Genomic DNA, 18,685 nt, shown 5'->3' on the forward strand with positions numbered 1-18,685 from the left:
TTCACACACACACCCTTGGAGCAGGGTCTGCTTCACCTTGCCGATTTGCTAGTGGCAGCCCTCGGCACTTGCCGGGAGGATGACTCTCTTCTGTGGTTTTACCTCTAGCTTTTGGGCAGCCCCAGCTAAACATAAAGCAACACAGAACACTGCCTTCACTCCTATGGTGAAGCATGTGCTGACTGAGGACACGGCTCAGATCTCCTCTCCCTCCCGAGCTCCTACTCTTGGGAGGTTCTTGTATAACATTTCAGGAAGCAGCTGGATTGTCATTTTAGTGAGATGTAACTAGAGCATTACAGTGAAGCCGTTTGTCTCACATAGACACTTCAGGAAAAGATTTGGGGTACCCTTGCTATATGGCTGTATACAAAAATTAAATATTCAGTAAGACAGATACTCATAAATTGGGGTTTGCTCACCTGCATCAGAGCAGAAACTCTTGGCCTTCAGAAAATGTCTTATTCCAAATGAACGATTTAAGTGTTAAATATTAGAGTCACTGAAGATGTGCTGGCTAGGGTTAAATGAATGAAAGCAGGCTGTTTGGTTTTAGTACATTTTTCTTGAGGGTGGAGATAGGCTGGATCTCTCTCATTCTTTAAAATTTTAAATGAGGCTTTTTTAAAAAAAATCAAAAAACCCTGAGTCAAATACAAATACTTTAGTTTCCTTGCTGAGCCCTCACTAACTGATAAATTTTAAAGAAGTACATTTTTAAAGAGTTGAAAACTGAGCACTGAGGCAGTTTTTAAATCTTTAAACATTTTAGAATTGAATCTGGGTAGAAGAGAGTGTTACTTTAACTGATTTTATTTTTAAAAAATCTTTTTGAAACTGAAACCTATCCATATAGATCATTTTATTTTTTGTGTTTCAAAGTTATTTGTTATATAATCAAGGTTCGTGTAAGACAGAAGAAATGTGTGATGCTTTTTACTCCAAATACACCTGAATGAATGGCTTTCTCTCCCTCTACCTTTTGCCTTGGGAGAGCACTTCCTTCCTCCTGCCCGTACAGTCTGGATTTTGCTCATGTCCTTTGAAAGAGCAGAAAGGCAGTGTGAAGCAGGGCCAGCAAAGACAACACTGGTTTTCAGTCACCCTGGCAATTCTTAAGTTTCCTTAATTTCTTTCTCTCCTCGCAATAACTTAATAAGTAAGCACAGTACAACATTCAGAGGGTACCAAATAATATAGTGAAAGAGTTTCCCAACCATCCCCTCAGATCTCCTCAACATTTAATCTGTTATCAGATGATCTATCACGTATTCTCTAGAAAATGCCACTGTATGCTTATAAGAAAATGAGAGTGAAAAGTCAAGTATCTTACTATTATGATAAAAGTATTTTTTGATCTTCAGACCATGAAAGGCACATAATTTGTGAGCCACACTTTGGTAGAGGCTCAAGTGAAAATACGGACATCCACTGAGAAGTGGGTTGAAGAAAATGGAGCCCTTGAAGGAGACTGAGAAGGAACAGCCAGTGAAAGAACAAAAAAATATACATATAGCTTCAAGAGCAACCCAAGCTTCACCATACTAATCAATTCCTTTCAATGGAGTTTAAATTATTTTAGAGATAATCATAATTTTCTTATTTGGAAAAATTACCAAACTCCTTGCTAATCTTTATACTAGCCAAATCTTCTTCAATTTGGCCTAAATTTAGAGGGCTCAAAATAGGAAAAAAGCTCACATACTCACATTTAAATTTACAGTTTAACAAATGTTAATGACCAACTTCATCACTTAACAAAAAATTTCACGAGAAACTTTTTATTGGTTTTTCAAAAAGTAGTTATTTTAAGGTACAGCTTATAAACAAAACAATCATATCTTGATTTTTAGCAACATGAAAATGTTAATTTTCTTTCAAACCGGTTCCTAGACTGGGGGATTTTAGAGTCAAATCCATCTCCTGACATACCTCTGTCCCAACTAACAGTTTACTTAGCCTGCACCTATTCAACTGCCACTGAACAGTAAAAGAAATCATTTCTTCAATCTAATTTTCTATTTTAGCTGGGATGCGCTACTCATTTACCGAAGACCTGTGGTCTTCTCCCATTTCTTTTATAACCTGCTATTCCATTTACTGCCAGTTTTCTCTTCTCCAATACGAATCATTCTTAATCTTTATCTTAATCTTTAAATGCACAATTTTCATTTACTTTATGCCTACAGGCTTCTCTACAACCTTTATCAAGTATGTGGAACTACATATAAACTGATATTTTTCAGAAGTCAAAATTTCAGCAAATGCATTAGACTAGGTTTAAATTTTTTTCACTGATTAATCATTTATTCAAAGAATTTTTGCCTTCATTAAAATTATTTATATCTACAAGTAAAATATGACATCCATAAGTATGCTTGAATTTGGTTCATCAGTAAGGATTTAGGCATGTCCAACTTTTTAATAAAAACTGAGGCATTAAAATCCTTAAGCCAAAAAGGACTCTCTCCCAGTAGAGATATAAACAAAACAGATGGTATCATTTTTTTTTTTTTTAAGGGTGTCTAGCTATGGAAAACAGTTCAATTAGAAAAAGCCAGCTAACACCACAAAAGTCAACGGGCTATGACACAATTTTAAGTGAGACCCATCTACTGCTATTTATCTTTAAAAATGCCAATAATTAACTGAGTTCAACTTAAAAATGTAATCAAATGTACATGCACATTTTATTTCAGGTACCTGTATAACTGTAAAGATGTTATATTGCGAAGAAACACAGCTGGAAGTCTGGGCTTCTGCATTGTAGGAGGTTATGAAGAATACAATGGGAACAAACCTTTTTTTATCAAATCCATTGTTGAAGGAACACCAGCTTACAATGATGGAAGAATTAGGTAATAACTACTTAGCAAAACACTTATATTCAAAATTTTGTTTTATACATGTAAAAAAAAGCTTGGCCCCACTTGAAATAAGTCATGTTATTATACTTTTATCATCGTAAGAAATTAAACACATTTATGTAGCATTCAATTTCTAAGAAATCCAAAATGATTAGTTACTCTGGGTCCCATACAGCAACTTGCTATACTTTCAGCATCCCTTCTAACATAAGCTGAATGGAAAGGGACTTTGCAGAATTTAAGTGAAGAGGGAAGGAAGAACACCTTAATTAGCAGTAATTAAAATCGACAGATGTAGCAAAACCTAGGACCACCAAAAAAACCTGCATTAGCTTCAGTTACAGATCAAAATGTTAACCATATACCTTGCTTTTTTATTTACTTTTTTAGATGTGGTGATATTCTTCTTGCTGTCAATGGCAGAAGTACATCAGGAATGACACATGCTTGCTTGGCAAGAATGCTGAAAGAACTTAAAGGAAAAATTACGCTCACTATTGTTTCTTGGCCTGGCACTTTTTTATAGAATGGTGGGTCACAGAGAAACAGGAAATGACAAATAAGCTAAGTTGAAACAATATATTTATCTTGTCAATTTTTGTATTGAAAGGTTACATTGTAAAAATGTAAATTTTAATGTCAGGAAAAGTACGATCTAATGAGAGCTAATTACACCTCAAAATATAATTCTCAAAACAAACATTACTAATAGTTTCTATTCAGTGTGGAGGATTTCGCATCACTCTACAACTTTAAGTTTATATTTTTCTATTCAATAAAAAACTCACAAACAGCTGAAATGGTTTGTATGCCCCCACTGAACTTGAATCATACAATTAAATTAAAAATTCTGGTATATGCTGAGGTCTGCAAAGGCTACATTATGGGTACTTTAAAAACAATTTACAGTCAGAGAATTTTAAAAGTGCATTGCTGAAAAATGTTCCTTTTATCAAATGAAAAATAAATATTTTTCAAAAATTATAGTTGTCTTTTAGTATGCGATACTAAATTCATTTCTATGATCACTAATTAGAATATCCTAGTAATTCATTCAAAACCATTTTTTACCATTACTGACAAATACCTCCTAAAGATTAATCCTAAAATGCTCACAGAATTATAAACTTGTTTTTTCTTAGATTTAGACTAAAGCTCGTCATTTATTTTTAGTCACAATATAGTTAGTAACTATAAGAACTCTGCATGCTGCTCAACCAATGGAGCTTTGGAAAGAGCATTAAGAAAGGGCAAACCAGCTTGACCCTGGCTCACATAGATGACCATGAGGCAATTCAAATGTGTGTCACAGTGACGAGTGTCCATGTGCCTGCTAGAAACTACACATAGGGTAAAGTATTTCACAGAGGTCACCCCAAATACCTTTAGATTTTATTAAGTTGGATATAAAACTTCCTCATTTAATTTCACCATAAAACCAGATTTAGAACACTGAAAACTGGCTATCAAAAAATTAGGATATCAAAACTGTGTAAGTTCTTTAATATGCTAAGCAACAGTTCCACAGCAGTAATGATGAAAGACTCAAGACTCAGAGGTGCCTTTTGCACTGCAACCCACCAGACCCTAGTATTTGATTAACTCAAAGGTCAAGGTTCCACCTTGGCTATAGTTTTCTTATCAGATACTGGTATGTACATAGCTAAACATAGCTCTTTAAATTCCCTGCTGTGTGACTCATTCACATTACTTTGTTGGATATAAAGTTATCGCTGTCTTATTTTAAATACTACAAGACAAAAATTTTTAACTTAACATGAAAAATTCACTCTTTTATTTTGAAAAAAAAAAAAAAAAATGTTCATACTAACAGAAGATTAAAGGTAAATTTCTTCAACATTATCCAGAAAAATAACAAGATTTATAGCATCTATTTCTGGCCCTAATATACACAAAAGGTTATACCATGACTATTCTGCAGGTGTAGCTTCAGTGCTCTCCTGTTCAGGGGCAGGCTCACTGCCAGCTTCTTTTCCTTCTTTGCTTCTTTTAGATTTTTTGTGCTTGTGTCTCCTGTGACTGTCTCCTTCCTCACTTTCATGGCGACGTCTACTATTACTGAAGAAAAAGAAAGGTGTGTTCTTCAAAATGTTTAAGTACACAAGTAGTGACAAAAATCAATCCACTTTGTATAGTTAAATCCTCAATACTGGATTTTAGACATTTTAATCCATTCTTTTTCTCACAAAAACATTTTGAAGAGTTATCAATTTTTTTGTGAATTTTTTATGCTGAGATTCTATTTACATTACAGGTTCACCTTCACCAATATTATCCTACATTTCCAGGGTTACATATACTTTATTCTGAAAGACTAATTACAAACGAGAAACTAAAGCACTAAGTCAGAACAGGAAATACTTTCTAGGGTTGATTTTAAGCAAACAATCAGCATTAAAAATTTAATACTGATTTTTTTCTGGAGACTACAAGGCCGTGAATTTCCTTTGATTAAACTGAACATTGCTTTAATGATACTTACTATTAAAGACTGGTTCATATGCCAGATTCCCCCCTCTCTCAACAAAGTAACGTAATAAGTCTAATTCTCTCATATATTATTTTATATTTCATGCTAATTTTGGTTTATGGGCATTAAATAGTCTTGTTAGATTTAAAAATCTTTGTTGAAGCCTATAAGGAATCATTTCAAGAGATTATTCTTAATCTTCCAATTAGGAACATGTATGCTCTACTGGTTATTGGGAAATGTTTGTTTTTACTTCCTGAAGTCAAATCAGTTTCTCTCTTAGCTTCAAAGAGATTCACTATTTTATTAAAGAACAAACCTTCGAGATGACTTGTGTCTAGTTTCCTCTTTCTCTCTGTGTCGTCTTTCTCTATGTCGTTCTTCTTTCTCTCGACTTGCTCTGTGACGTTCATAACCTCTTTCTGCATAATCCCTATATCTGTATCGTTCTTCATCACTGAAATTGGAACAGAAACTTTTCTTGACAACTATACTGTTAATAGTGAATGATTTCAAACTATGAAAGAAGAGATGTGATCAGTCCAAACCAGACGCCCCCACGTTAGCACCTTAGAGAGAATACATGCAAAATTATTTGTTGTACTGAGGAAAATAATGCCATTCCCAAATTGGTACTAGTTCTAATACAAAAACACCAAATATATAATAATACACATAATGTTAAGGGGCCAATTTTGTTCTGTGCTTTCAAAATTGTTACAGGGTAGAAATTTTATATAAAACCGTTTTTCTTCAAAAATTGGTAGCTGTAATGATTTACATTTTAATCAGCTTTCTTTTACTCCTTTTAGAATTAAAAGCACGTTTGTGTATCTCAGATTTCCAATCAAAATTCTTACAAAATCTTGGATACACAGTTAAGATTCTAAAAATATTTTTTAAATATTTGGTTCATAACGGCTACATAGTAGAAAGCAGACAGTTCTTAAGTTTTTCAATCACAAAGAATATATTATCCAATGAAAAGGTATAAGTATGAAAAACAGAGGGACATCAAAGCAATTTCTGTAATTTCCACACAAAATGCAGACAAAAAATTGCCTTTGGACACACTTGCAGTCTGACATCTCAACGACTTAATATTTTATGTGTGTGTGGCTGGGAGAAGAGGTGAAGAGAAGGGATTTACATGGCTATAACTTCAAATGCATAAACTTAAGGTGTACCTCCATTTTCTGATTTTGGACAGAAGAGGCTGGTGAAACTGGAAAGGATGGCTAGTCAGAGGTAGTCTTACTTTACCTCCCTAGACCTGTCCTCTTTTCACATTCACTCACTGACACTCCTCTCCATCTCTCTTAATTCTTCAAGTCACTTTTATTTTTTTGTTGTTGTTCAGCATAGAAGTCAATACTTTCTACAACCTAGTATCAGTAAACTTTCTCACTTAGAATCATTAAAAATATCTTTTAGAGCACTGTGTAAAGAGCCTTGGTTTCTAGAAATGTTTAATACAAATTATTAATTTGTCTGAAGCATCAAGGTATTAATGAATCTGAGAGAGAGTAATAGGAGATAGAATCAGGTGAAAGTATAAGCCATATAAATAACGAAGTAGTCTGCGTCTCCTAGCAATGATTCCGTAGTGCAATGCCTAATGCCACGTTACTGTTGACCAAGATACTATTGCCTGTGATATACTACATTTTAAAAATGTTTTATTAAAAAAGAAAATGTATTAATATATATATACATATATATACACATATATGTGTATATGTGTCTGTGTACATATGTATACATACCATAAATACGTCCTTTGTATTTGGAAGGTGGAAGCAAACCACCAGAAAGGCCAAGTTCCAGGACAGGCCATGTAGAGTGGTGGGAAGGGTCTAGGCAGAGAAGGCCCAGGCGCATATCCTGATTCTGCTACTTACTAAATGTGTGCTCCAGGGGAAGTTACTTAACCTCTCTAAACATCAGTTTTCTCATCTGTAAAATTGACAACAATCTTTTTCAGGGTAGCTGTAGAATTGACAATAATATTTAAAGTGCTTAGTATAAGAGAAGGCCCTCAATAAATGGCAGGTGACATGTATGCTAACCATCTTCAGTAAATTTATCGTATTTTGCTGTGTATAATGCACTCTTGCACAACTTTGTGAGGGAAAAACAAGGATATGCATTATATATGGGTAGTACTAATTTGTATGTATATGTTTTTAATTCCTTTAATTATGCTTATGAGTTAAAAGTGTAACTCTAGAAATCAATAACGATACCAGTGTGCAAAATAATACCCTGGAAAATGATAATCGGTTTTGCTGAACTTACGACATGAACTTGCAATGACGAAGCGTTCTTGGCCTTCTATGATGTGTAAATATCGTAAATTTGTTACTGGTACATAAAATTTCTTGTACCCTGTATTTGTTGTTTTGTAATTATTTGTTACATATTATAAAATTTCTTGTACAATAATATGTTGAAAAAAATAAATGCTAAAATTCCTTTATAATACAAAAAAAGTACCTAAATGTAAAGAAATAAAAATTTGAATTAAAATGAAATTTTTTTTTTTCCCCTGGAAGTTTGGGCCAAAAATGTGGGTGTGCATTATACATGGGAACGCCTTATACACAGCAAAATACAGTAATGCTAAATATTTTAGTAGCAGAACACTTTTAGTGAAGATGACTAACCCTGCAATAATTAATGTTTCTGAAGCAGAATAAATTCACACCCATCAGGACAAATGAATATTATCCTCTTAAAAAATGAGGCTCTCTTTGTAATGATTCCAACTGGATTTACATAAAAATAAGTAAGGTCAATTATTTCATAATTTGTCATTTGTAACTTTACTGTAACATCAACTCTTGATAGCTTTGAGGACTTTTAAGATTCTGAAGGCAGCCATATAATAGGAACCTTACTACAGATGGTGGAAGACTTGGTCTCACACACAAAATATAAAGACCCCTTTCCTCCCACCCCCTTCTCTGATAAGCAGCTGCAGCACAAAGGTTTCTCTAGGTCTGGAAATCATTAGAGTTCATTTCAAACACCCTAGAATGAACAGACTTCTTTCTGGCCCACAATTAAGTGGCCTAAAGACCAGATGTTGAAAATGCTCTGTAATTTTCAAAACAATGACCCCATAATTTATAACACAGCGCATACTACATGCCATATTGCTAAAATGTCAGTCTTCAGGGAAAAAAATGGCCTTATACTTCATTTGGATTTTCCAGAGAAAACTTCATTCCTGGGATAATTCAGAACAACACAAAATTCCTCCACCTTTTGTCTCTGTGGCCTTGAACTTTTAGTCAGATTTAGGTAAACATGATTTCTGATGCTCTACAGCTTAGCAACCTGAAAATTAAATGTGGTTTAACCATTAACGCTTTTAGTTTCAATAAAAATTAAGTAGCATTTATGCGTGTGTTTGAAACAGAAGAATCAGAGAATTTAGCCTCAAATGTTCTATAAACCATGTACTATTTATACTTATGCAAAGCAAATTTATGAGCTCTAGCAAAGCCCTTTCTTTGTCTTCTTTCCTATCAAGTTTTGCATTAAGCTCCTTAACTTGTGAATATGAACATTCTAGAGATGGCAGTGCTGTCTCAAATAAATTCATTTTATCTACATTAGAAACAATTCAACTATCTAGAAAGTAATGCTCTTGAACCAAACAGAGTCATACTAACTTATGTGGCTAAAGTTAATAACACATGTCCCACCACATAAACACAAAACATACATATTTACACATACACACAAACATATATGTATCATAACTTTACTTATTTAGTTAATAAAATGTTATCAGGTGCCTACAATGTATAAGTCTTTTTATTAGGAGCTACAAGAAGGAAAAAAATTAATGAATCTTATTCAGTTTCTTATTGCACACTTTTTTTAGATAAAGTTTTAAAGTACTAACCAGTCCTACTCACCTTGACAGTATTATATGGTTAAATCTGAAAGGGTAATGTATGAATAATTCTGTATCCTCAGCACACAACTCTGTGCCTAGTACATAACAGACTCAGAAAATGTCCGTTACATAAATATAAGAATTTATTGGGTCCCCCTCCCCCACCCCCTCAAAAAAAAAAGGAAAAAGAAGTCAAGTGCATAGAGAGTAATAAGGAAAATGAAAAAATGTTTAAACTGCCTAATTTCAAGATTAGGAAGCATTTTAAGTAATATCTCAACTACATTTCCAGTAGATAGCAGGGCTCTACCATTGCCTTAATTTCTTTATGCTTCCATTTCCTCATCTGGTAAGTAAAAATTTAGACTAGATCCCTAAGGACCTTTTAGATTAGCAAGTCTATGACTAGATGACCAAATCTAACAATATAAATGCTACCTGAATCAAGCATATGCTCACATCCTGAATTGATGTACTGCTTCACCTCATCTAGCAAAATCAGAAAACTGTTTATGTATCTTATGTTTATTTATCTCATCCATAAAAACAGTTGGCATGCAAAAAGTTACATTTAACTTATTTCATTCTACACTGTGATGGTACTTAGACTGATATGTTAATATGAAAGATGCCCAAATGAATGTTTTGGTTGTAATAAAGGTTGATTTTTGTTCATTTCAAATACTTTCTGGCTAACAGTTGCACCAACACTTTTCAAAATTGTTTTTTCTCTATTGTATTCGCCTTCTTCCTCTGAAATATGTAAGTCATTTTATTCACTGATACCATTACGTGCTAGGCATTACTGTACAAAGTGCTGACGATACAGAAATGAAAAATGGTGGTGGTCAATGCTCTTAAAGAGGCTTACTATGACAGACATGCTTTAAGGGAAAAGTAAAAAGATTTGAAGACTGTTGCTTTAGACAGTGGGAACCCCCATGAATAGCCTTGATGCTTTTAAAACGGCTATCATAACTACTTTTCAAGCAATCCTTTCCCAACTGAATTAGATTTTCCATCCTATTACCAAATATAAATTATATAATGCACATGTGTACAAACTCCTGCATATTCAACAAACCTGTTGAAAACACTTGGTGTAGGACTGTGATCACGCTCCCTCTCTCTCTCTCTGGTGCGCTCTCTTTCTCTGTCCCGATCACGATCTCGCTCTCGGTCTCTGTCTCTATCTCTATCTCGGTCTTTCTCTCTTCTTGCATAATAGTCCCATTGCTTGCTGGTGTCCACAAGACTAGGCCACGCAGGAGCAGAACCAGGAAGGTGGGGAAAGGCAACTAAAGAACAAAAAAAATAAATAAATAAAATATATAGATAGATATATACATATAAATAATTAAAAACAAAAGTTATGGTACTTGGTTTTTGAAGACTAGATAAATAAAACATGATAATCTCTGACAAGATTACAAAAAAGAGACAACATAAACAATACCAGAACCACATAACTAATACCAAAAAGGGACCACAACTACAGATGTCGCAGAGATTAAATAATGCAAATATTATACACTTTATACCAACACATTTAAAAACTTAGCTGAAATAGACTAATTCCTAAAAATAACTGAATGAATACACAACTTACCAAACAAAAGAGACTCAAAAATAAAAAGAAATCTTAAATAGTCCCATGACTATTAAAACATTAATATCAGTAATATAAACCCTTTCCACAAGACCAGCTGGCTTTTATAGGTGAATCTTACTAACTTGTAAGGTACAGACCATTCACACAAACTTCCAGAAAATAGGAAAAAAGATCACCCCGTAACTTACCCCATGTAGGTTGTATAACCTTAATACCAAAACCAGTTAAGAACAGTGCAAAATATAGGAAAATCATAGGTCAATCTTACATATTAACTTAGATGTTAAAAACCTAGATAAATCACTATTTTTTAAAACATAATCAATCACGATCTGAAAAGATGTTACAAATTATAGTGAAAGTTGAACAGGAAACTGGATACATGTTAGATATATATTATATTATATATTATATATATTATATATACATATCTCAATACATATATATATCTCAATACATATATATCTATATATTTCAATGCATGTATCTGTATACATGTATCTCAATACATATATATAAATACATATATATATCTCAATACATGTATCTATCTATTTATATAATAAATACCAAATTCTATTTCTAAATACAAGCAAATACAAACAGAACATGGTGTTCAAATGAATATACCATTTACAACAACAACAAAAATATTAGGTACCTATAGCTAAATCTAACAGAAGATTTGCAAGAAGTGTGTGGAGGTACTAGCACTTAATTGAAACACATTAAAAACCAACTCCCTAAATGTATAGAGTCCTAGTTCACAGATGAACTCATGTTGTAAGGTATAAATTTCATACAAACTGATACAGAACATCAACTGAATTCCAATATTATGGTGTAACAGCACGGACTCTGGAACCAGGCTGCAGGGTTTCAAATACTGACTGCCACTTAGTGTATGATATTGGGCAAATTCCTTAATCTGGATGTTCTTCAATTTCCTCATCCACAGAATGGGGATAATAACAGTATGCCTACGTTATAAGGCTGTCAGAATTACATGAGTTTAAGTGTCTGTCATATAGTAAGCATAACATAAATGTTAGTTATTAATCAAAATCTCAACAGTTTTTCAGAACTTGTAAAGTTGGTTCTAAAATGCACATATAGTAAGAGCAATGGCCCAATTTTTCTGAAGCAGAGTAAAGGAGATTTTGCTGAACTAGGTATCAGATTTACTATGAAACTCATAATTAAGATAGTGTGGCATTATTAGCACAAGGATAGTTTAATTAACAAAATGAATAGTCTAGGTAACAGAGAAACAGATTTGTGCATACATGGAAATTGATACAAGAATGGAAATGACATTGTAGATCCCTCAAGTAAGGAAAGACTATTCAACAAATGACACTGGGACAATTATACCTTTATAACAGGCAAAATTTAATTTTTCAGATGGCTTAAGGACATACATGTGGAAAAACAAAATTTGAAAACTTTCTGGAGAAAGTATGTATTGGAGAATATTTTTTATATTCTCAAGGTTGAGAAAGTCATGGTTCAAATATGAACCCAATTAAAATGTGGTACGATTTTACACAGTTGATAAAGTGTATGATGATAATTTTAATATATTTACTATAAGAACCTTCTCCTTTAAGTGGCCTGAGTATTATAATAATCTCTACAATATATAATATTTACATAGTCATAATAAGCAAATATGGTTTATTATCTAGCTTGTAGAATAAAAAATGTATTGGGGCACAAATAATTTTGGTTATAGGACAAATATGTTATATGTAAGAGTAAAGTTGACCAAAGCTGGGAAGCAGAAGGGGAGGAATAGGTGAAGGCTTAAAAAGATGCACAGTAGTAGTGATTGATTATACATGAAAAAGAAGGCAGGTATATAAATAAAAAGAGGAACAAAAATGATAGCATTTCACCAGTGGCTGAAAGGAGAGGGATAGAGATGGTAACTGAGCAAAATACACATCTATCACAGTAGGAACACATGGTATCTAGTTATATAAATCAAGAAATAGGTTGATAAGCCTATGTAGAAATGCCACGCAGATCATCAGAACTGAAAACCATTAAAAATGCTTACAGTTCTTCCATATTCCTGCACAAGATTATTTTTTAACTAGGTCTTATTTTATAAGCACAATCTTAGTATTAATATGCACATCACCAAAAATTAGTATTTCCATGTATAATTAGTACTTGAGGATAAATCACAAAATTGTAAAATAAATAAAATAAACAAAGGTAACAGAATTACCAACAAAGAGGAAGCTGTATTTACCATTTCATTTCAAAGCTTTGTTTGACTATGATGAAGAAAACACCTAACTTTCCTGTTTAATTCTTACAATACGCTTTATAATTGTTACTACTTTAAAAGTGCTTAACTTAAAAAAACAAAAGGTCTCGAAGAGTCAGGGTGGTAAGCAGTGAGCAGAAAACTCTTATTTTTGAGATTAAAATTTTGCATATATTATTTTGAGAAAAAGTTAAGTGTTTAAAAGTATATTTAAAAAATGAAATCTTCCACTGTGTATGTAATCTCAAGAATACAGTCTTATTCTTTCTGATATGGGTTATTCCTCACGTTCATCTGTATTGAAACAAATACATAAGGAATTTAATCACAAAGCAGAAAATGACAAGTGCCATAAAAGAAGTAAAAATAAAATTTTAATTACTTTAACAAGTGATGCTTATGAACAAGTACTTACATATTACAGGCACTGTGCCGAGCACTTTATATTCAAACTTTATTTTACAGATGAAGAAAACAATTTAGGTTATTTAACTTATTCAAAGTTAGTAAGGTAAGTTGTACCCAGGACCCAAACCTAGGCAACTGCAGAGTCTATGCTTTAACAATTATGCTACACTGCCTCACGGTGTAGAAAAGGGAGGGAACTGGGAACTCGTTGGAGATGGTGGCGATAATCATAAAATTAACAGCTAATATTTGGGTATTTATTACATGGCAGGACTAAGGTGCTTCAATGTACTCTCATTAAACTTCACTTTATGAAGAAGAATTATGCTCTCCATTAATGGTTGAAGATCTATAAAAGTCACATAAGTAACGAGAGGGCAAGGCAAGATTCCAACTTAAGGAGTATGATTTCTTAGGAGGCCAATATAAAAAGGAAAAGGTAATATGATCAATGAAACAAGTAAGTCAACAGAAAGACTATCTTTTGAGGTGAATGAATGGCATATGTGGTTTTAAATAAAGTGGGTCTGAAGGACAGTACAATCCTCTGATACAGATACCTAGAAGGCAACTGGAAGTTTATGACTGGTACTTATCGCTGAACTATCACCAAGACTTACAATTATTATAAATTCCACTGTGTAAGCCTTTGGAACCATTTAGTTTTCTCCATCCCCGATGGTACTACCTAAATACAGGACACCATAATTTCTTCCTCTGGATTACAGTCATGTGCCACTTACCAATGGAGATACATTCTGAGAAATACGTCATTAGGCAATTTCCTCTGTGCAAACATCAGAGTACTGACACAAACCTGGATGATACAGCCCACTACACACCTAAGCTATCTGGTATAGCCTATTGCTCCTAGGCTACAAGCCATTACAGCATGTTACTGAATAAAACAACACAAGATTGAATCAAGCACTAGAGAAAATGATGCAATCAAGAGCTGAAGTAAGCACAAGATGTATGAAGCCGTTGCTGGTGTAACCCGACATACTGTTTTACAGCAAACTTTTTGTTTTTTAAGTAGAAAGAGTATACTCTAAAATAATCACAAAAAGCATAGTAAATACAAACCAGTAACAAAGTCTTTATTATCGAGCATCATGTACTGTACATAACTGTACGTGCTATACTTATACGACTGGCAGCACAGCAGGTGTATTTACACCAGCATCACCACAAACACGTGAGTCATGCATTACGATGGCTGTAATGTGACCAGACAACAGGAATTTTTCAGCTCCATTAAAGTCTTATGGGACCACAGTCATATATGCAGTCCGTCCCTGACACGTCATTATGCAGCACACGACTGGACTCCGACAGCTTCTTGTTCTCACCTTTCTGCTCACTCTACAAATCCACAATTTCCTCACAGTAGGCATCCAGAATGGACCTTTCTTCAATGTAAATCTAGCAATTTCACAACTTGGCATAAAACTAAACTGCTCCTGACGCCCTCTGAATAAGGTGGGAACTCTTCTATAGCATGGTTGTAAGGCCCTGCATGATCTCCTCTCATTGCTAGGTATTCCTCATGGCATCCTGTACACGCCTACCATGCTCTCTCTCTCTCACCTCCATGTCTTTGAACATAATTTGAACTCCAAATCACATCATCTATGGTTCTATCCCTCTAAAGTGGCAGACTCCTGCACTATGCTCCCATGATACCCTCTTCTATCACCTGGCGGTTTACTCACTAACCTATAAATTTGATAAGGGCAAGCCTATGCCTATGTCTACTTTACTGTATCACTAAAACGTAGTACAATGCACAGCACTTTTAAAATAAATGAATAAATGATCAAGAGATCTAAGCAGAAAGTGGTATGAGAAGGCCTTAGAATGGGTAGTCAGGAATGAACATGAAAGAGGACCTAGCCAAACGATCTGCAAGAAAAGATAAATCAGTGAGGGGGAACGATGAGAACAAGGCTAGCTGGATGCTCTGAGGCAAGAAACAGAGATTACGGACAATGCAGACTGAGGCAATTTGGTGACAAATCCTAAATCCTTTTAGAAAAAGACATGGTATAAATATCCATGTTGTATTACCATCCGTTAACTTTTAAAAGTACAATTGATAAGGAAATAAAAATCATTCTGTTAAGTAACCTGTAATATATGTAAGACCTAGTTATTCCTTCAGTTAATACTTTTTAATTGCTCTGTAGGATAGTATTTTAAACCATGGAAGTAAGTTTTTATTGCTATGGAAATATTTAAGTACTTTATTGATTCAAATTTAATCTGGTAATTAAAATTAAAACTTACCATTGCCATATGGAAAAGCACGTGCAGAACGACTATCATAACCAGAAGAATGTCCACTGTTGAAGAAAAATGTATTTTTATGTGCTGAATTTTAATACTTCGGTGCAAATGCAAAACATAAAGGGAGAATTATGACTTTTATTTATCCATAATATACTGATAAGCTTTAATTACGTAATTTTATTTAATTCTAAAGACACAGGCTTTTTAACCTTCCAAAATACTAAACCTAACACCCATTTGTAAATAAAAATATAGTTTGCTAATACTATTTAACGTGAATAATCCAATCAATTCAGCACAACTCACAAGATAACAGAAACTATGAGGCTCTAGAAAATTTGAGACTTAGTTAAAATTTAGTCTTAAAACAAACTAGTTTTAATGGTTATAAGTCAGAAATTCAGCCCCACTGACAGGATCAACAAATAATACTTTTTAACATTTTGACTGAGAAAACAAATATATATTTAACAAGGATTTAATCAAATTAAATGCTTATGTTCTCACAATTTTAATCATATTTTTTGAAAATCATATGCATAGTTTGATGCTATTAATGTAATGCTCTCACAATTTTCCTGTCTTTTTGTATAATTTGAATCACTTTTTCAGAAATATACTATTTTTATTGAATTTATTTGCTATTTGAGAGGAAATAATAATAGCCAACATTTATCAGTAATTTCTATCTCCCGAGAATTATGCTGATGCTTTATATTCACTAGCTGTTTTAACCTTCACAATTCTATCAACCCTATTTGGTGAAAAACTGAATCTCAAAGACTAGTAATGAGCCTTGCCTAGCAACACAAAGCTGAGAAATTAGGAAGGTAAATTTGAATCAAGCCTGTGTGATTCCAAAGCCTATGTTGTTAAACACCATATTGCCATCCCTGAGATATTCTTTTATTTAATGTAAAACATGTTTTAATAATTTTGGTCCCCCTTTAGAGACATTTTTATTTCTATCTTGAAATGAGTCATCTATTTTCATAAAAATAGTAATATGCTGTTTATGTGAGAAAACAGCATTCTAACATAACCCATAAGTGCAGGGTATAAAAATAAGGCTACTGCCATGCAGAACAGATCCAATCCTCCTTTGTAGAAGCTGAGTTACAGCAAGGTATCAAGGAATAAGGTAGCTTTCCTTTACTATGGTCCCTGATAATAGCTGTCCTTACTTAATCCTAAAAGACATGCATTATTCATGATTACCTGTATTTCCCACAAAACTGACTATGCCAAGTTTTTACCATTAGAAGTTTCTAATCAGTGTGTCATAAATCAAAAGATGACATTTCAAAATACTATCATTTATGTTTTTTTCCTCCTGTTTTGTTATTGGTCTGTAGGTCCAACATCTTATTATAAAATAACTATCATAGATCTAGACTTAAACAAATTAAAAGACATGTATTACTGTTTATAAAATTACATCTTTGAAAATATTACCAAGATACGTATATGATTCTTCTGTCAAAAGCCTATCAATGATAAAAAAATTTACAGTAGCCACAATGATTTACCTTTCTATTGTTGGTATAAGAGACGGAGGTGGAGCGCCTGGTGGAGGAGGAAAACCTGAAACATTCAATCATAAGATAAAAAAAGTTAAGAGAATGTACATTTAATGTCAAGAGTGAAACAAAGTTGTATATCACTAAATTTCTCTGGGGACATAACATGCTTCTCTATGTTATAATGGACAGAAAATAATGGAGCTTAAACTTATAAACAGATTTTAGAGTAATAAAACTTTAAATGAACAGTCTGGTCTAATACACAGAGCACAAACTGGGAGTCAGGACACCCGGTCTTATTTTCAGCACCACACACAGCCCATTTTGTGAGTATGAGAAAGTTAATCTCAATGCCTTACCTTTTCATATATAAAACAGTAGTAGTGTTGCCACCAGATATGTTATACTTGATATATTTTAGAAGAAAAGCAAATACATTTACCTCTTTCAAAAAATGTTTTGAGTTTTAGCTATATAGAAAGTTCCTTAAAATGTATAATTTATAAATAAAATTTTACCAGATGTAATAAATGCTTAAGGCTGAGAACATCCATCATAAAGTATGTTTTAAATAGCACAACCCTAAAAAACTATTTTACAAAGAAAGGCACATAATGTAGTTTTGCATTACTTTGGAACGAAAATATTTTGCACCTTTTATATCATGAGGTCTGCATTCTCACAATAATTCACAATACCTAAATGAAATACCACAGAATATGGCTAAAAGGGACTTTAACAATTAATCTACTCTACACTTTCAAATTCAGATAGGCAATAAAACATCCCAACAAAAGACTTTAAGATTCCACAACTTAAGATACTAATTCCTTAAAATACCAATCCCTTCCAAATGTTAACAACTCTTACTATTAGGAAATGCATTAAATTATATAAATCAAATTTCTCAGACTACAATTCATATGCTGTCCTGAATAAGGACAAAAAACAATCTATTGTCATATTTTCTATCACCCTCTACATATTTGAAAACACTTCCACTTAGGCCTCCTTTTTAATATTCTATGTTAAAATGAATCCCAGTCTCTTAACCTTTCTCAAAAGTCCAGTTGCTTCCAACTGGCCTTGCTTCCAGTTGTTTCAAATTCACCATGCTCATCTTCACTGTATCCAGTTTTAGGATCTATACGTCCTCCATTAAAAATCTTAGTATACAGTTTAGCAATTACCACATCAGTCCTAGAATCCACAATCCTATTTTATACAGTCATACAATCACATTTCTCTTTAAACTAAAAAGACACAGCAATGATTCCTTTATGACTTTTCCTGGTGAGTCTTCT

General features: G+C 33.2%; 2 protein-coding genes across 32 annotated transcripts in view; one reads left to right on the top strand and one right to left on the bottom strand.

Moving 5' to 3' along the window:
• LNX1 (ligand of numb-protein X 1) overlaps positions 1 to 3,851 on the top strand; it is a 108,875-nt gene extending 105,024 nt beyond the window's left edge. For 3 of the 4 annotated variants that reach the window (XM_019740121.2, XM_019740122.2, XM_019740123.2), the window contains 2 exons: positions 2,700 to 2,858; positions 3,258 to 3,538. In XM_019740121.2, the coding sequence (XP_019595680.2) occupies positions 2,700 to 2,858; positions 3,258 to 3,393 (295 nt within the window). In that variant the 3' untranslated portion in view covers positions 3,394 to 3,538. Of the gene's footprint in view, positions 1 to 2,699; positions 2,859 to 3,257 lie in introns of all 4 variants that reach the window. The other variant, XM_019740125.2, reaches the window with a different exon arrangement.
• Positions 2,664 to 18,685, bottom strand: part of FIP1L1 (factor interacting with PAPOLA and CPSF1) — a 62,050-nt gene continuing 46,028 nt past the window's right edge. For 16 of the 28 annotated variants that reach the window (XM_019740135.2, XM_074324551.1, XM_019740130.2 and 13 more), the window contains 5 exons: positions 17,388 to 17,442; positions 15,856 to 15,911; positions 10,353 to 10,566; positions 5,678 to 5,815; positions 4,665 to 4,946 (listed from right to left, as the gene is read on the bottom strand). In XM_019740135.2, coding sequence (XP_019595694.1) covers positions 4,799 to 4,946; positions 5,678 to 5,815; positions 10,353 to 10,566; positions 15,856 to 15,911; positions 17,388 to 17,442 — 611 coding nt within the window. In that variant the 3' untranslated portion in view covers positions 4,665 to 4,798. Of the gene's footprint in view, positions 3,340 to 4,511; positions 4,947 to 5,677; positions 5,816 to 10,352; positions 10,567 to 15,855; positions 15,912 to 17,387; positions 17,443 to 18,685 lie in introns of those variants that run through there. The other 12 variants (XM_019740136.2, XM_019740132.2, XM_019740131.2 and 9 more) reach the window with 3 other exon arrangements.

The sequence above is a fragment of the Rhinolophus sinicus genome, linkage group LG02 (genome assembly GCF_036562045.2).
Source record: "Rhinolophus sinicus isolate RSC01 linkage group LG02, ASM3656204v1, whole genome shotgun sequence".
Classification (NCBI taxonomy): domain Eukaryota; kingdom Metazoa; phylum Chordata; class Mammalia; order Chiroptera; family Rhinolophidae; genus Rhinolophus; species Rhinolophus sinicus.